This window comes from Danio rerio, chromosome 2 (genome assembly GCF_049306965.1).
Source record: "Danio rerio strain Tuebingen ecotype United States chromosome 2, GRCz12tu, whole genome shotgun sequence".
Taxonomy (NCBI): Eukaryota; Metazoa; Chordata; class Actinopteri; order Cypriniformes; family Danionidae; genus Danio; species Danio rerio.
Window position 1 is genome coordinate 56,476,462 of NC_133177.1, and position 20,346 is coordinate 56,496,807.

The 20,346-nt window shown below is 38.7% G+C and overlaps 1 protein-coding gene and 1 pseudogene across 2 annotated transcripts in view; both read right to left on the minus strand.

Moving 5' to 3' along the window:
* Nucleotides 1-2,579: 2,579 nt before the first annotated feature.
* sirt6 (sirtuin 6) overlaps nucleotides 2,580-20,346 on the minus strand; it is a 65,959-nt gene continuing 48,192 nt past the window's right edge. The window contains exons 7-8 of one of the 2 annotated variants that reach the window (XM_073915506.1): nucleotides 8,676-8,799; nucleotides 2,580-3,172 (exon numbers count right to left, since the gene is read on the minus strand). In XM_073915506.1, coding sequence (XP_073771607.1) covers nucleotides 2,846-3,172; nucleotides 8,676-8,799 — 451 coding nt within the window. In that variant the 3' untranslated portion in view covers nucleotides 2,580-2,845. The remainder of the gene's footprint in view (nucleotides 3,173-8,675; nucleotides 8,800-20,346) is intronic. The other variant, NM_001002071.1, reaches the window with a different exon arrangement.
* LOC141379017 (elongation factor 1-delta-like) lies at nucleotides 9,356-13,224 on the minus strand (annotated as a pseudogene).

A 20,346-nucleotide genomic window follows, 5' to 3' on the forward strand; every position in this document is an offset into this window, starting at 1 on the left:
TGAGATGATTCGCGCTTCATGACATGGTGCAATATCCTACTGGAAGGAGTCATCAACTGGAGCTAGTCACCCCCATGTGATTGGTTGAATTTGTATTAAAGAGCAGTTGAACAGGTGTACCTAATAAAGTGGCGACTGAGTGTAAATTCTTCAGAAAATAACTAAATTAAAGAGGATTAGACTAATTTAGATAAAACCTTTTTATTATTTTTATGTACTTATTAGTTACTTATTTTATTTATCTATTATTTTTTCACTATCAGGCTTAAGCAAGGTGGTCGCTAGTTCGAATCCCCGACTGGGTCAGTTGGCATTTCTGTGTGGAGTTTGCATGTTCTGCCAGTGCTGGCAAAGGTTTCCCAGTACTGAGTTGAAGCTGGAAAAGCATCTGCTGTGTAAAAAATATGCTGGAATAGTTGGTCGTTCATTCCACTGTGGCAACCCTTTATAAATAAGGGACTAAGCCGAGGGAAAATGAATCAATGTTGTGTAAATGTTTGTTAGACCAAATTTGTAAGTCATTGTGTTTGAATATTTGAAAATCAACAAAAAAATGATATAAAACAATAATCCCTGTAGACTTTAAAGCAGATTCATGTGGCACATTTGTACATCGGTAGCCTCTATAAGGAACCCGACTTTGTTCCTCGAGTTTTCCGTCCGGTTGACATTCATATTTGATCAGAAGAAAAAGCGTCCGCTGGCTTTACCGGAACAGCTCTTGTCCCTGGAGCGATCTGGTTCTTCCTTTTTCCTAATTGTCTCTGTTGTTTGATTTGACGTTTCTGCATGAGCACTTTTTTTAACAGGCAAAGACACGAGAGGGTTAGAAAGGCTTTCAATTGTTCTCTCAGAAGCGTCTGGATCACAAGCGGACTGTCAGAACGCCATCGATGTCACCTCGGGGACGTGTTAACAGTCTCTCCGGCTGCTGGTGGATCAAGTTGAGACGGTGTCCCCCGTTCATCAGTCGCCGTCCCTGTCAAACCCAACACACACTTCATACTGCACGTTTAAAGACTCACACTGGAAAAACAAGCCTTTCATACATTGAGCTATAAGGTTATCTCTTGACCAAATATCTAAATATTCTTTAATCAAAGTCAAAATGGAAGAGGTCCAACCTTTTTTTTTTTTTTTTTTTTTTTTTTACAGTTGATCATCAGTTGGCAGCATTAACCCTTTAGATAGACCTTTGAAAAACGTTTTTGGCTTTTACATGAAGTTCTGTAGGCGATGCAGTGGCGCAGTAGGTAGTGCTGTCGCCTCACAGCAAGAAGGTCGCAGGTACGAGCCTCGGCTGGCTCAGTTGGCGTTTCTGTGTGGAGTTTGCATGTTCTCCCTGCCTTCGCGTGGGTTTCCTCTGGGTGCTCCCGTTTCCCCCACAGTCCAAAGACATGTGGTACAGGTAAATTGGGTAGGCTAAATTGTCTGTAGTGTATGAGTGTGTGTGGATGTTTCCCAGAGATGGACTGCGGCCGGAAAGGCATCCGCTGCATAAAAACGTGCTGGATATGTTGGCAGTTCATTCTGTTGTGGCAACCCTGGATTAATAAAGGGACTAAGGCCCCGTTTACACTAATGCCTTTCGTTTTAAAACGCATAAGTTTTGCTACGGTTACGCCATCCGTCCACACTACGCCAGAGTTTTCGAGTGCCAAAAACTAAGCGTTTCGGAAACGCTGGAGAGCCCGTTTTCATTCTGAAACGCTGCTGCTCCGTCTCAGTGTGGATGGGGGAAAACGGAGACATCTGAAAACGGAGGAGGGGCTGCCGACATTCACTACCTGATTGGGACTTTTGTTTTATTGCGTATCCTTCCCTTATTTGGCAAGCCCCTATCACATGACTATAACACATGGCTTTAACGCTACCGGAAGACAGCAGACCAGCCAATGTAAACAACAACATGGACACAGAAATGGGAGCATTGTTTGCACTATTATCTGTTTAAGGCGCCATTGTGCAGTTATTCATTTGTTACATTTAATAACAACTCGACCTCATCGTCTATCCACAAAAATACCTCTCTTGCTTGACCACGGCGCGGTCAATTTTTAAAATAGTTCAACTTTTGCCACTGTGTGGATTAAGACTAGATGTGTGTTGTTATAACTTAGGATTAGGGTTAAGAGTAGAGCGATATGCTGGTGTTTAACTGCATTGCTTTATTGCATTCCTGCATTGGGCTCTCACATATTCTCTGGCTGCCATTTCATAGCTGCGGTGGGCTTTTCTCTCTGTCTTTTGCTTATAAGTGATACGTGTGCTGAACCTTTTAACTACACGAGTTTGAATCCTATTGATGACCTAAATTTTAATTGTTTTTTAGATTAATTTAGGTTATATATTGTTCTGCTACACAGATGTTAAAATCTATAATGTTTACAATGACACTGACACCAAGTAATAAGAATGTGTATTTGGTATGGGCATGTATTGATAAGGGGAAAAAGTGACGAATCTGCTAATCTGCAAACGTAAATAGCTTACACCTGGAAAGGGACACCAGTTAACACGGTCACCAGTTTAACCATAACACTGGCCTTTGAGGATTTGGGGTAAAACAATAAAACATGTTTTTACAAACCTGATTTAATTGAAGTTAGAATAAACTTGACAGTACAAAACCACGATTCATCTCCATCCACAATAACTGCAGAGGTCAAGTGGCAACCTAAAAGCTCAGCTAACTTACACTCGTGGCCCTATGACATCACTTCCTCCTCCTACTCGGTGTACTTGCACAAATTCAGCATCTGACAGGCGTTATAATGTAAACACAGTGGAAACAGTGAGTCTGGGGTTCAGTGTCTTTGTGTTCCAGCTCTATGAAGAGGTCTGTTCAAGTGTGTGTGTGTACGTGAGAGTCACTTTCCTTTCCCTCTTCTTTCATCTCTTCTTCTACTTTAACACCATTCTTGTAGCCCTCCTCAGCGTGCTGCTCTTTCCTCTTGCGTTTCTTTGAGACGGTGTGATTACTCTCCTCGATCTTCAGCTCGATCTTCACTTCCTTCTTCCAGGCTCCGTATGGCAGGATGTCCAGATCTCCACCCGAGTCTTCGCAGAGGGTTGGCCCGGCCCACTCCGGAACGTCCAATCCCAGCAGCTTCATGAGCTGACCCATGACATCATCGACGTAACCGTATATACGCAGGTGAGCGTGTTTGTCCTACAAAACAAAAGTAACATTGTTCAGTGTAAGCAACTGTACAGTGTGTTGCGCTGCAGCGAAAACAGAAAGGATTTTACTTTGAAAGGTGTTTGCCACAATTAAAGGCTTCACAGTAATACGCTTATTTCACGCAGCCGCCATGGGAAGAAACCCGTGGTGGGAAGAAACACGGAAGTTTAGGATCAGCACTGTAAACATTGCATCAACATGATGTGGACTATAAACCTCCAGCTGCTGTCGCGATTTCAAGGTGCAGATGTGGTGTAAACACCACTTGAATATCAATCATTTCCGTTTAATTTAAACAATTAAAAGCAGATTAGGCATCAAACTAAATCAAAATCTTTATAAGGCCCTGTTTACACTGTCAGGTCTTGATGCCAGATTCTAATTTGTTGCCTATATCTGATTATTATTATTTTTTTTTGCCTGTCTGTTTACACGTTCTTTTAAAGAGCCTCTATTATGAATTTTTGAGAATGCCATGTAGTACGTAACAGCTTTAAGTGAAGTGAAATATCCAGCTAAGGCTTAAATCTGAAAGTGCACCGTTTAAAACTATTGATTCATTTATAAAAGAGTCGGCTCATAGTGGTTAGAATGAATTGTCTTAATATCGAGTTTTTAGCCGTTTCAGAGTGACGTCAATACGAAACTTAAGCCCCGCCCAATTGTTGCACGTCCAAACTTGGAAAAATTGAAACCTGCGGCCTCACCCACTAGCACAGTAGCAGATCCCGGCTGAATCAAGTCAAGCTCAGCTGGATATTAGTGGAAGTGTGAGGGAAAGTTAGTGTTATTTTCCCTACCCAAAAATGAGGCTGTGAAGAGTCCTATTTTTGCAAAAATACCTCAGTATTATAGCCCCAGCCTTGTACTGTGTTCCCGTCATTTTTCTGACGAGTGCTTCTGGAATCTACATGCTTACAACAGGACATTCATCGGCCGTTTGTTAAAGGAAGGATCAGGTGTCTGAATAACACTGTTGAGAACTGGGTACTGTGTTGTTAGTAACCACTATAAAGCGTGTTTTGGTCAGCCGCTGCGATTGGATCCAATACCAACGTTGGCGACCCGGGGGTTTCACAGACTGTACCAAAATGCTAAGGATCAGGGGGGTGAGGAGTTGGGGGGGGGGGGGGGGGGTGGTAAAGTGGTTGAAATTACGGGAGTTTTCCAGGATAAATAACAAGACGGGAGGGTAACGGGAGATGGGTCTGAAATACGGGAGACTCCAGGGAAAAACAGGAGTATGCTCACACAAAAACAGGTAGGTATGCTCACACATACACTCTGCACTCTGACTACTTCAATATTGTTGATAAACCGCGGTGGGCATTTCACTCTGTCTTTCTCTGAACACTGTCGACTAATCACAACAGGCTGTCATCGGTCCAATCAGCGCAGGGGGTTTGGGAACAAATTAATCGCTGAACAGTTTATGTGTGAGTGTCTGGGATAATTAGGTAAAAGTAAATGCATATTATAAGACAATGAAAGTGTTTTTTGACCTTGCATGCATATCAGCCTGTTGTTGGAGACCCTTAAAACCAAAATATGACCCTTTTTAATGTATAACAGGGGCTCTTTAATTGTGAACCATATCCGATTAATGTGTTTACACTTGCTATACAATTTATGATGTCGAGCATGCGTAAAGGCGGGTTCTAGCATCTGCGCCACACTAGCCACAATGGAAGAATCACTTTTTCTTCACTGATAAGATACACAGCCAGATACACAATGTTCCTGTGTCACTCGGGCGACACTTCCAGGTTTCTTCCCACTGCTTCCTCGATTTTGCTTTTAAAATGGCGGCCCTATCCCATTAAAAATGCATGGGATAGACTGATTTCAAGTGTATCCCATGCATTTATTATGGGAGTCTATGGGATCAGTGTATTTTAAGGAGTTGTTCCATCCCCAGTCTATATCAATGGGGCTAATTTGTGGCCCAGTTGTACAACTTTTACCCCCTTGCATGGTAGGGTCTCACTCATGCTGTAACCCTCTTTAGATGTTGTAAATCAGGTAATGGGTCAAAAATTGTGTCAAATTTGATCACAATGATTTCACTATGATATAATATTGTCCAGACAATACACATTTGTGCTTAGTTGTTTTGTTTTAGCATTCTCCAGCATACCTGTGTGAGACACTAGTTAACTTTAAATACAAGCTCGCCTTAATCAAACACAGATTATTAACCAAAATGATGGAACCATGCTAGAAATGTCAAAATTTGTTTCTCTACACATTAAGCAACTATAACTCCCCTGCAAACCCAATCTGACGTGTGGAATAACACGCTGCAAATAAGACCAGCTTTGAAATCCGAACCAAAAAATAAAAAATAAATCCAATTTGGGAGCCGAGATGTTGAAAGCAAGTGGAGGAAATGAGGTAAGACAGCGAAAAAAAAAACCTTCTGATGAAACATGAGTCAAACGCGGGCAGATAAAAACATGTCTTAAAACCAATAGGATTAATCTGTTAGAAGACCTTCCAGCCTCATGATAATGACAGACTAACGAGCTTAAGAGAAAACCCACCCGGCTCTCTGCTTAATCAGAATCGTTTTAATAACGGTCAGGAGAGGTTTAGTTTAGCGTAGGTGTTTTTTTTTTTGAAGGACTCTAATATGTGTGTTTGTGATGCTGTGTGTTCAGAGCCATGCACGCTGGCAGATTTCAGACTGTGCGTGATTTCACATGGGAGATGAGGGCTAATAGAAAGAGATTATTGTAAGGAGTAAGCTGCTGTGTTGTTTGCTCATTCGGGTCAAAACTGAATTAATCAATGCTCAAATGTGGTATATACATTACAATTCAATAGTGCTGTTTTCTATTTGTATATGTTTTAAATTGCAATTTATTTCTTTGATTTAAAGCTGACTTTTTAGCATCATTACTGCTCTTTTGTCTGACACAATGCTTCAGAAATCAGTTCAATATGCTGACTTGATCATTAAAAATGTTAAAGCAGTTGTTTTGAAAATTGAAACATTTTTTCAGTACCCTCAGATGAATAATGCAAAAGGTTTAACCATTAATCAAGCAACTGTCTTCATGAATGGATCATTGAATCGCTGACTCAAATGATTTGCTCAAAACTGCTGATTCATTTAGAAACAAAGCCAGTGTCTTTATCAATGAATCACTGACAAATTGCTTCAACTGATTCATTCCACCTGCTGATTTATGTAGAAATGAAGTCAGTGACCATCTTTATTAATGGATCAACGAATCACTGATTGATTCAAAACTGCTGATTCATTTACATATGAAGCCAGTGACTGTCTTTATCAATAGATCATGGGATCATTGATTAGATTGATGCATTCAAAACTGCTGATTCTTAGAAACAAAGCCAGTGACTGTCTTTATTAATGGATCATTGACAATTGATTGAACTGATTCATTCAAAAGTGCTGATTCATTTAGAAATGCAGTCTGTGACCATCTTTATTAATGGATCATTGACAATTGATTTAACTAATTGCTGATTAAACAAAACTGCTGATTCATTTATGAATAAAGAAGCAAATACCTTCATCAATGGATCTTGGAATCACTTATTCCAATTATTCTTATTTTACTCAAAACTGCTGATTTATTTAGAAACAAAGCCAATAACTGTCTTTATTAATGGATCATCAAATCACTGATTCATTCCAACTGCTGATTCAGTAAGAAAAAAAGCAAGTGACTGTCTTCATGAATTGATAACTGAATCATCAACTCAAACGATTTGTTCAAAATGGCTGATTCCTTTTAAAAAACGAAGGAAAAGATAATCTTTATTAATGAATCATTGAATCATTGATTAAATAGATTCATTCTAAACTGCTGATTCATTTACAAATAAAGCAAGCGACTGCCTTCATCAATGGATCATTGAATCACTGAAAAAATGTTTGCTGTCTTATAAATATACTTATTGAGGAATATTTTGTGGTTTTCACTTAAATTATTGGATCACTTAAACAGAAATAGTAACTATTTTAAAAAGAATTTATACTCAAAAGGAGCTTGTATGTGTTTTTTTTTAACAAATCATATATATAAATACAGGATGGGCCACTTATATGGATACACCTTAATAAATGGAAATGGTTGGTGATATCAACGTCCTGTTTGGGAATTTCACAAGAAAAACAATGGTGTGCTTGGTTTTAACATAACTTTATTCTTTCATGAGTTATTTACAAGTTTCTGACCACTCATAAAATGTGTTCAGTTTGCTGCCCATTGTGTTGGATTTTCAATGCAACCCTCTTCTCCCACTCTTCACACACTGAAAGCAACATCGCAGGAGAAATGCCAGCACAGGCTTCCAGTATCTGTAGTTTCAGGTGCTGCACACCTTGTATCTTTACATCATAGACAATTGCCTTCAGATGAAAATTGCCCCAAAGATAAAAGTCTAAGGGGTTTAGATCGGGAGACCTTGGGGGCCATTCAACTGGCCCGCGACGACCAATCCACTTTTCAGGAATCTGTTCATCTAGGAATGCTTGCACCTGACACCCATAACGTGGTGGAGCACCATCTTGCTGGAACAGCTCAGGGAACGTGCCAGCTTCAGTGCATAAAGAGGAAAACACATCATCATGTAGCACTTTCAAATATCCAGTGGCCTTGAGGTTTCCATTGATGAAGAATGGCCCCACCATCTTTGTTGTCTAAGGTGTGAATATACAAGATGTGCAGCACCTGAAACTACAGATACTGGAAGTCAGTGCTGGGATTTCTCCTGCGGTGTTGCTATCAGTGTCCATGAATTTGCTCTTCAGTGTTTGGACTCTCAGTAATGATTTCAAACCACACTGAACTGAGCTAAACTGAACTGAACTTAAACACAGTTACTATGACAATTTATGTGAAGCTGCTTTGACACAATCTACATTGTAAAAGCACTATACAAATAAAGCTTAAAAAAAGTGTGTAAAGAGTGGGAGATGAGGGTTGCATTGACAATCCAACACAATGGGCAGCACATAGAACACATTTTATAAGTGGTCAGAAACTTGTAAATAACTCATGAAAGAATAAAGTTATGTTAAAAACATTTTTTTCTTGTGAAAATCCCAATAAGTTTGATGTGTCAAATGCCCCTTTTCCTATTGAAACAACAAAAGTTGGATCCAAGATGGCCAACTTCAAAATGGCCACCATGGTCACCACCCATCTTGAAAAGTTTGCCCCCTCACATACACTAATGCGCCATAGGCAGGACGTTAATATCACCAACCAATCCCATATTATTAAAGTGTATCCATATAAATGGCCCACCCTGTGTATATTAAATGTTCCAAAATATCTTCCTTTGTGTCCAACAGAAGAGCGTAATTCCTAAAGGTTTGATACAAGCAAAGGGCGATTAATGACAGAATTTAAATGTTTTTTGGTTGAACCATTCCTTTAAGCTAACATCAAATGCTACAACGTACACAAGAGCACATTCCTTTTAATGTGTATTTTCAAGTGCAGAGACATACATGTTTGGTAGGCTGAAGGTTAACTATAACCAGTTTTCCTCCTGTTCGTTTGGTTAGAAGAGGCAGATCTCCGCTGGGTTTAATCTGAAGAGACGTCCCCAGTGTCAAAGCCAGATCAGCTCGCCTGTGAAAAAAAAAAAAAGGAAGAGAGACAGGCAATATCAGCTGCTGGGTCTGTTGTGCTTTTCTCAGAATAGCTAAATAGGAACCTTTCACATTAGTTTCTGGCTTAGTCACTACGTCCACAGACTACATGAGTCACAGTGCTAACGCAAATGTCACGCTTCAATCCGATCAGCTTCTGGATTCAGATCTGGAAGTGTGATAGTCCATTTAACAGTCTGTTTCCGCCTCATTTAAAATGCTTAATGCACGGCTCTAAAACCTTCAGGTGCTCATCATACCACGAATAAACCATTCGTGACATCCTGTTGTTTACATTTGCTTTCATCTTCCATACGATGAAACATCGGAGGCTCCTGTGAGCATGCAAATGAGGATCATTAATATGCACAACATGCCAAGAACATTTCCCTGTCATATTTCAGCCCAAAGGTAAAGAAAGAAATAGATGGAGAAGGAAAAAAAACAGGGAACTATATTTCACGTAAAGAATAAATAGGTATTGAATTGTTTACTTTTCTTTTTGTTGACGTGGCTGAACACTTTTATTGGTAATCGTGTGATATAAAAGCAGCAGTGACTCTGTGTGAGGTGATGGTTCATGGCGAGAGGCTCAGATCTTGTTGAAGGCGGCAATATCCACAGTCTGGATGTAGTTCTCGAGCTGGGTGATCTCCTCCTCCAGAATGTCTGTTACCACTATGTCGTCTTCGATCTGCAGCTTTTTGATGCCGTAGCTGACGGGGACCAGCTTTGAAGCTTCCCACAGAAGTCCATCCATCTGAACAGAGCAAGCACACTCCTCTAGCTTCGACACGTCCCTCTCATCGTACCTAAGTTTGATATCCAGCAGGATGGAGGATTTGGCTGTGAGGGCTGGTCTTTTCTCTGGGAGTGTTTCTTCACACGCTTTGCTTTAATGTGTTTTGCTTCTTCGTCTTCTTCACCACTGCCAAACAGGTCAATGTTGTCGTCTTCATAAACTGCACCTTTGTGTTCCTCCACCTTGGGCTTCTGAACAGGAGCAGCCTTGGTGACAGTAACTCCTTTTGTAGCTGGTGCTTAGGTGTTCTTCAGTGTGGCCATTCTGGACTCCACTTTGAATAGTGTGGCTCTCATTTCATCCAGTACTTTGTGCAGATTCTTGTTGTCCAGTTCAAGACTCTTCAAACGTGAGAGCAGTTCGCTCTGATCCTCAGACTTGCTGGCATTCTGACTCTGAGATGTCTGAGGGATGCCGTTGGCGCCCTCGTAGAAGCATCTTTCAGCCTCGTCGTATCTGGACTTGTCAAACTAGATGTTCTCCTGGGCGAGTCCCTGAAGTCCACTCATTGAAATATTTTAAAGAGTTCATCAAGTGACAAACGGTTCGAGTTGAACTTCTCCACCGAACTCCCTGACAGGAGGAGAGCGAGGAAGCTGGGAAGCACCTTTGAATTGTTTTCAACACAATTAAGATTCCTGTTATTTGAAAAATATGTTGTTGTTTTTTGTACAGCCGACTTAATGTTACTTTGGTAATATTTTATATTTTAAATTTGCTTTCATTTTCAGCTTTATTAATGTGGTTTATTTTTATTTTATTTTAAGTAATTAAAACTTTTTTCCTTTGAACTTTTCCACTTTTATTACAAAAATCACATAATGTTAGCAATAACCAATAGAATAAACTATATATTTTTTCCTAGATATATTGCAGTTATTTTGCTTGCTGATGATTACCCAGGCCTTGTACAGCTCCGTCTTTTTTCCTCGAAAAAAAAAAACCCTTTCTGAGTGAATTACTGCAGCAGGGCTGTAAGACCACACTACACATTTTCCTCTCAGAAGCCATCAGTGACCTCAGAGCAGGAGAGAGAAAATTGAAAGATTGAAACAAACAGTGGAAGTGAGAATTACGAATCTCTTTTATACGTCTGAACAGGAGCTTGTCGGAGTTTGATTGGATTTGGAGTTTCATATGTTTGCATATGAGGCATCTTTCAGCCTCGTTGTATCTGGACTTGTCAAACTAGATGTTCTCCTGGGCGAGTCCCTGAAGTCCACTCACTGCAATATTTTAAAGAGTTTATCAAGTGACAAACGGTTCGAGTTGAACTTTTCCACCGAACTCCCTGACAGGAGGAGAGTGAGGAAGCTGGGAAGCACCTTTGAATTGTTTTCAACACAATTAAGATTCCTGTTATTTGAAAAATATGTTGTTGTTTTTTGTACAGCCGACTTAATGTTACTTTGGTAATATTTTATATTTTAAATTTGCTTTCATTTTCAGCTTTATTAATGTGGTTTATTTTTATTTTATTTTAAGTAATTAAACATTTTTTCCTTTGAACTTTTCCACTTTTATTACAAAAATCACATAATGTTAGCAATAACCAATAGAATAAACTAGATTTTTTTTCTAGATATATTGCAGTTATTTTGCTTGCTGCTATACCTCTCTTTTCATCCTGATGATCCCTCGGTTCCAGCTCGCATCTCAGCCTGCCTGTTGGATATTTCACACTGGATGAAAGATCATCATCTTCAGCTGAACCTCTTAAAAACGGAAATGCTTGTAGTTTCTGCCAACCCGACTCTACACCATAACTTTTCAATCCAGATGGATGGGGCAACCATTACTGCATCCAAAATGGTGAAAAGCCTTGGAGTAACGATTAATGACCAACTAAACTTCTCTGACCACATTTCTAGAACTGCTCGATCGTGCAGATTTGCACTCTACAACATCAGAAAGATCTGACCCTTCCTATCTGAACATGCAGCTCAACTCCTTGTTCAAGCTCTTGTTCTCTCCAAACTGGATTACTGCAACTCTCTACTAGCTGGGCTTCCAGCTAACTCTATCAAGCCTCTTCAACTGCTCCAGAACGCAGCAGCACGAGTGGTCTTCAATGAACCTAAACGAGCACATGTCACTCCGCTGCTAGTCTGTTTGCACTGGCTGCCAGTTGCTGCTCGCATCAAATTCAAAGCTCTGATGTTTGCCTACAAAGTGACTTCTGGCCTTGCTCCTTCTTATCTGCTCTCACTTCTGCAGATCTATGTGCCCTCCAGAAACTTGCGTTCTGTGAATGAACGTCGCCTCGTGGTTCCATCCCAAAGAGGGAAGAAATCACTTTCGCGAACGCTCACGCTCAATCTGCTCAGTTGGTGGAATGAACTCCCTAACTGCATCAGAACAGCAGAGTCACTCACTATTTTCAAGAAACGACTAAAAACTCAACTATTTAGTCTCCACTTCACTTCCTAATCTGCAATTGCCTCTCTGAATATCACACTAACTGTACACAAAAAAAAAAAAAAAAATACTAATACTACTAATACTTCCCTTCTTAGACTTTACAGACCTGAAACTTGCCTATAGCACTTATTCATTGTTGCTCTTATAGTTGTGTAAATTGCTTCCTTGTCCTCATTTGTAAGTCGCTTTGGATAAAAGCTTCTGCTAAATGACTAAATGTAAATGTAAATGTAAATGATGATTACCCAGGCCTTGTACAGCTCCGTCTTTTTTCCTTGTCTTTGGCTAGGCAGAACCTCGGTTTATAGCACTGCACAGTTTTGAATCTGGTAATCATGGAACATTATTTCTTGCTTAAAACAGTTGAAGCTTCAATGAGAGTGTATATTTGGGGCTGGATGCTTGGCCATTTCTATCCATTGGGAGGGTGCTATCGCAAATTGACCTATCAGACGAACGCCGCTCACTTTAACGTTAATTTTGCCAAATCACTATGCTTATCACTGGGCGACAAGCTGTTATATTAAGCTGAAAGCATTATGTAAATAATATATATAATATGTAATCAATATAACTTTTTTCTAAGACAACAACAAACTCTGTATCGCATCAGATGTCCTTCCCTCGCTGTAAATGCTAGCGCTCCGGGGTTTTTTTTCTGCCACCTCCCTGTGCGCGCATCCTGAATACTTACAAACATAGTAATTCATCTATAGAAACTGCAATATGTTTAACAAAACAAAACAAAACAAACAAAATACAAGCATTATGGTAAAAATAAACAGATAATAAATTATGGCAAATAAAATAACGTCACAGTATTAAAAAAATAAAAAAATCAATCAATCAGCCAATCAAAAGTTATCAATAGGCTTCAGTTTCTTTAAGCAAATCAACAGTAATGAGAAAAACGCAGTAAGATGTTGACAAACTGTCCTGAAATGACCTGAAAACGAGTTCGTCAATAACAGCTGTTTCTCAGACAATCTGAACGTCATCAACTCCATTATAATAAGCACATGCGTCAAAAGAGCTCGTACAACACTTCAGTTTCATTCATTCTACATGTTAGAGCTGATTATCCTGTACACAACACAATGAATTCACCACAAGCTCCATTAACTCTCATTAACTCCTACGACTTATGAAGAAACTTTTGAAATGTCTGACCACACACACAAAGAGATGAAAAGAAAAGCTGAAAAGAAAACCCCTTTCTGAGTGAATTACTGCAGCAGGGCTGTAAGACCACACTACACATTTTCCTCTCAGAAGCCATCAGTGACCTCAGAGCAGGAAAGAGAAAATTGAAAGAGTGAAAAAAACAGTGGAAGTGAGAATTACGAATCTCCTTTATACGTCTGAACAGGAGCTTGTTGGAGTTTGATTGGATTTGGAGTTTCATATGTTTGCAGGAACCTTATCGGCACCATCCTGATTTCACTTTAAACAACATCCAGTCTGATTTGGAAAAAGCCACATGCTAAGACTTGCTGTTACCTATGAAACACTGAAAGCCACATCTAGGATCACATTTACAGGAAAATGGTTTAAAAGAAACCTATAAATCACCTTAATTCTGCATGACCAACCTGAAGCTCGATTTCAGCCTTATAATTTGCAGGAAAAAATATACAGTATACAGCTGAAGTCAAAATAATTTGCCCTCCTGTGATTTTTCCCAAACGTTTTTCCCAAAATGATGTTTATCAGAGCAAGGAATTTTTCACAGTATTTTCAATGATATTTTTTCTTCTGGAGAAAGTCTTATTTGTTTTATTTTGGCTAGTATAAAAGCAGTTTTAAATTTTTTATAAACCATTTTAAGGTCAATATTATTAGCCCCTTAAAGCTATATTTTTTCCAATTGTCTACAGAAAAAATCATCGTTATACAATGACTTGCCTGATTGACCTAGTTAAGCCTTTAAAGGTGCTTTCACACCTACACTTTTTTTTCGGAACCTGTCTTGTTTGCCCATTTAGCGCTGTTCGTTTGGCATATGTGAAACCACCAATCGCGCTCAGATCCGCGCCAAATCAATCGCTCCGAGATCGCTTGAATGAGGTGGTCTCGGCTCGATTGAAACGAACTCTGGAGCGGATCAATTGCAGTGAGAAAGCATACGATCCGAGCGCGGTTATATCACAGTGTTTTATGGATATGTAATAGGCATATGGCTATATGAAGAGAGAATTATGAGTAGGCCGGGAAGTTTCGTGAGTCTCCGGATGCCCGCAAACGAGTGATGATCTCCCGGTAATCTCGCGTCTCCCTCTGGTCCTTAAATAGGCTTTGTCGCTCACCCTTCTCACCTCTCCCCACCGCATCTCTCCTCATCACTTTTTAGACATGTCGCGCGCACCTTGTCAAACAGCACCAAACCACCACCTCTCCTGAAAGCTGAGAGGGAATCTGCAAAATAAACCCTGACATTGACCAATGTGAGCAGAGTTTACACACATGTGACTTGTTTTAGCTCTTTTGGTCCGTTTAGAAACTTTGCCATGTGAAAGTGAACCGCTCCAAGAGCAACAATGTAACATTTGTAATCTCTGTTTCGGTACAACTGAATCGATTCACAGGTTTGCTGGTTCAAGGCCTGGCTGGGCCAGTTGGCATTTCTTTGTGGAGTCTGCATGTTCTTCCTCCGTTGTTGTGGGTTTCCTCCGGGTGCTCCGGTTTCCCCCACACTATAAACACATGCGCAATAGGTGATTGGATGAACTAAATTGGCCGCAGTGTATGATTGTGTGTGTGTGAATGAGTGTGTATAGGTGTTTCCCAGTACTGGCTGCCAGCTGGAAGGGCATCCGCTGTGTAAAACATATGCTGGAATAGTTGGTGATCAATAGTTGGTGTATGACCGAAAGTTGCAGTTGACGTCATTCTAGCTTGAAGTTCACATATCATGTGAGAAGCACTAAACAAATGATTTATATGCGTAAATACTTGTGTATAAATGTTAATTACTAACTTTTCTATAAAAAGGATACGATTATATTTTCAATGATCGTAAAAAATGGCCAACTTTAACCTCTATTTAAAACTGGTGATTCCTGTGTTTTACTTTTCCTCTTGGCTTGTTGCAAGCTAGTAATGTTTCTCTGTAAACAAATGGCATTCAGCTGCATGTCTAGCTCCACCCTTTGGAACCCTTTTCTTGTGCTTGGTAAGGTTACCCAAAAAGTGGTATAGTACGGTTCGCTTTTAGGTACCTTTTGACAGTGGAAACGGACGAAAAAGCGTACTGGACCACATAACTCAGTGGAAATGGGCCATAACTTTATTTTTAGCAGGTGTGAAAACTCTAATGGCAGACGGCTACTTCTCACTCAGGGCTGTCTATGCTAATGGGGGAGAGATGGTTACTAATGGGCGGGTGTAATGTCCAGCTAGTTAGCTACACGACAATGTCTACTGGTGGTTGAAGTTTCAACGCATGTTTGGCCTTTCCGGTGCACAATGTTGATTTACTTTAAATTTAACTCATATCTGACTCTAATTTTAGTTTAAGGTGGTTTAGAATATTAATATAATTATCTTTGTTTTATCTAACTCCAATTACAAAACATTGCTAAGTTTATTTTGTTTCTTTTAATATTACTTTAGATTATAATTTGAATATTCTCTAGATTCGTCATTGTAGATTATTCTCGTTCATTCGGATTCCTATAACATCCTGAGTCTTGTACCGGCCGAGTTTACAATCTCTTAAACACAAGCATGTCAGTCTCGGTCATTAAACAGAGGCGATTAACCACTATTCTAAAAGGCAGAACCCTACTTACTCGGTTTAGAATATCTGTTGTGTGGTCCCCATAGATCTGCTATCTACTAAATCAAGACAAAACTATTTAATCATACCATAATCATTACTATAGAATCAAGCAGACCAATTTACTTAAACTATTAGTAACTTTGAATAATCACCATATGATTTAAATAGTACTATACGTTTAGAGATGAAGGCCTACCCACATTTAGATTTGTCTTAACAATTGTTGTTCTAGATAGAAAAATTATTGTCCTTTTAGAGTCTAAATATACTTTAATTAATACCAATGTGTTAGTCGGAGCTCTAAGAACATCATATAGTGTGCCACACTGCTCCGTCTATCATCTTTTAGTCCTTTACTAACCTGTACAGTGGCTTAGGGTGTTATGGACTTAACTGAATCTACTAGAGTTAATAACACAAACTCTGTTTGAATAATTAAATAGTAAATGTGTATTATGCCAATACTTCAGTCAATTCATTAACAATTAATACAAGACATAAAATTCTCAAAGATAAATCCAAGATCAAAAGATGCATACCTGACTTCAAAATGTACATAGAATGGAGCATAAAGCTCCACACTATGGGCTAATCTGGTTACAGAATCGGCCCGAAACTTTCTGTAAAGTAGTCAAACCGTAAACCGTAAAACTTCCGTAAAGTAGTCAAACCAAGAATCTACTCCAGGAAAGCAATGTGTTGAATAACAAAAGGCATTTGCATTTAGTAGCATGTCAGATTCTGAAGAGTTTCTGTCTATAAGTAGGCCCACCCGGAATCTGCACGTGCAGAATTCTGCAGATTTTTAGCCCATCATTAATTCTGTTTGAGTAAATATGAGTAAATCTATATTTATTCAGTTTTTTTTTTTTACTAAAATTCAGTAATATTATTGACTAATGTTAAAATGTACATCTGATCTATGTACAGTAATATTTTCTGTCTTTTACTAGATATATTATATGACAAACTTGCTTTAATTACCAAATAAAGTAAATCTAATTGGATTTGCATTTTAAAAATAAAATAAAAGTTAAAGATATATTATTTTTTGTTTCATATATTAAGGTTTTAGTTATGATACTCCCAAAATAATTTTACAGAAATCCGCAGAACTTTACCAAAATTCTCCGCAGAATTAGCAAAAAACGTCCACAGATTCCGTCTGGCCCTACCTATAAGGAACAAATTGTCATTTCAACAGAAACCCCTAGGTAGAGGCACACCCTTAGCAGTGGTTCAAAAGATACCTGAAGTTATATATCTCTTGTTTTGATTATGTCTATTTCTGAGGGAATGAGACCATTGTACCAGTTGCACTGAGGCCCCGTTTACACACGTTTAAAAACGCATAAGATTTCCTACGGATACACCATCTGTCCACACTACGCCGGAGTTTTCGAGCGCCAAAAACAGAGCATTTTGGAAATGCTGGAGGCCGTTTTCATTCAAAAACGCTGCTGCTCCGTCTCAGTGTGGATGGGGGGAAAACGGAGACATCTTAAAATGGAGGCGGGGCTGCAGACATTTGCCTCTCTGATTGGGGCTTTTCCTCAATATTAAGTAGCCCACACACAGTTCAGTCCTGCATTCTCTCCTTGTAAGTTCAGACTTTGCAAATTTGATATAGAAAACAGACTCCCAAGGTCATGTCAGGTAAATCTTCAAAGGGAACAGTGTACTTTATAACCTCAGTCACATCATCCTGCATACGTACATTGTTTCACTATCTTAACAATAAAATTAAAACATGATTTAAGGAACTGCCTATTTTCATTTTGATATTAACAATTTAATTGACAGCAGAAATGTTGAGGCGTAATGCTGCGTCGTCTTCACTGTTTGCATATTTATAACAAAACGGAGCCTATAACATCACTGCTTCCTTTCATTTTCATTGAAAATACGAATCTAATTGGAAACATACCCTCTCTTTTGCTGAATATCAGTTTTAATAATCAATAATGGACATTATAAAAAAATTAAAACGTACAATAAGTTTATACATTATAATAAAGGCAAACTATAAGTCAATATACAGAATGTACGTAGTTACAGTAATCATTAACTTATCTTTGCGCTCCGCCCAAACACGTTACCTGAGAACAAGCAATAGATTCAAAAGACCAAAGTCGGGGAATATATATCGTTAGATATACAACAAGATGAATTAACATTTACCACATATAGTGAGATTGGATCCAGTGGTAGATCCTTGATGAACAGTCCGACGAGCACAGCTCTCATCTGGCTAGATATGCTGCAGCGCATCATGCTGGTGTAGACAGGGAGCTGTTCAAAAACGCTGGGTGAGACGCTAGTGTGGATCGTTTTCATTCCAAAACGCTGTATTAAAACTAAAACGTACTAGTGTAAATGGGGCCTGAGACATTTCAAATGATTTCAAACATGATAAAGTCACTTGGATTAGTATAGAACCTTCAAACTTTGAAATGACCGTTTTGTGTGAGTATGTATGAAGAGAGGGTGAGTGAACCAAGGGGGTTGCGGGGATGCTTCAAATGTAAATGAAGGAATGGAGAGGAGTTGGCGTTCTCACATTCCCACCTGGTGTGGCGTGGAGTCGATTGTCTCTGTGTTTCCAGCTCATGTTTGAATTGTAAAAGACAAAGTATTTGTGGTATCTCAAATCTTACAGTGGGCTTTCTCGCTCTAATGACACGTACACAGGGAGAATGTCGAGCATAGTGTTTCTGCAGACTGCTTATATCAACTGTGATTATAAAAATATAATTATTTAATGTTTACATTTAGAAGCTGCTTATATTCACAATGTTGCCACACAACTGTGTTTAAAACCCATTATATCCAGTATAACACTGAGGAAACTGAATTTGTATATATTCTGCATTATTTAATAAAGATAGGGAGATGATAGATTCAAGCGATGTCTACATGCAAGGTCACATTTCTTTCCCTTCAAACTTTGTTGGATTCTGAACGCACGTGGAGGCTCAGAGGACAGTCGCGGGTCAGATATGCAGCAGGTGTTGTGGGATGTTTTGTATGCGTGTGTGTGTCTGTCTGTGTGTGTCAGGTCTTGTGAGACTCTAGTACGTTCACTGTAATATGATTAAGCTGGATCTGCTGCTGCTGACACGATACTCAGGATTAAAAATCCTACGCAATTCTGATTCAGAGATCATCTAAGCATGTAAGGAAACATACAGGTGAAGACAAAAAATATTAGCCCTGCTTTTGTGAAATTTCAATTATTTTCCAAGAGATATTTAACAGAGAAAGTTCATTTTTTCCACAGTATTTCCTATTATATTTTTTTCTTTTGGAGAAAGTCTTATTTCTTTGGCTGGAATAAAAGCAGTTTTTATTTTTTTGGGAAAATCATTTTAAGGTATGTATAGTGCATCCGGAAAGTTTTTGTAGCACCTTACTTTTTTTAATGTTACAGCCTTATCCAAAATGGATTAAATTTATTTATTTACATATTTTACATATTTAACATTGTTGTGCTGATAGTTTTTACCCTGTCCCACTATGAACTGTGATAATATGAATATCTAAATAAAGTATTAAAATGTTCAAATACTTTGAGAACTGATTATTATTTGTAAAAATACATAGAAATGCAAATTCATTCATTCATTCATTTTCTTGTCGGCTTAGTCCCTTTATTAATCTGGGGTCGCCATAGGGGAATGAACCGCCAACTTATCCAGCAAGTTTTTACGCAGCGGATGCCCTTCCAGCCGCAACCCATCTCTGGGAAACATCCACACACACACATTCATATAATACAGACAATTTAGCCTACCCACTTCACCTGTACCGCATGTCTTTGGACTAGGGGTGTAACGATACACTCAGCTCACGATACAATATGTATCACGATATAATGTTCACGATTCAATATGTATCATGATATTTGGAATAAAAATTGAAAATTAAACTAAAATGCAAATTTTATTTTAAAAAAATTGTAATTACCAAGTAAACAATTTTTTATGTATTTCTTTTGTTTCAACTTGTTAAACTGAACCTTCTTTAAGAAAATAAATTAAACAGGCCTGTCTCTGGAAAATAAAACAATTTAAAAACTTCTTATAAAATATTATTGAAATGATTCAATTCAATTGAATTTAACAGTAAGAGCTTAAGGCTTTGCTTGGTCACTTGCGTTTTTTGTGTGTGCAAAAAAAAAAAAAAAAAAAAAAATTCTACATTTCCAGGTAATCAGCAGTTCTATAAAATAATCCTGAACTGATGTGTATCTGTCTGAGAGGTTTTTATGGATGGCTGTCTTCATGTTGGGCATGATGAGTGACAGGGTGGCCGTCTTTTTATTACACAGGACAGTCGTGACTCTTTTCAGCAGTTTAGGCAGGTTTACTATTTCTTCGGCATCGCTGATGTCGGCGCTATCAAGTATATCATGTTGACGTGCATTTTTGTATACCTCTGTACTCAAGAGTTCATGCTCGTCGTAATCATAACTCTAAAATGCGATATGATTATTTAAATAATGTGCACGCTTTCGGTTTCAT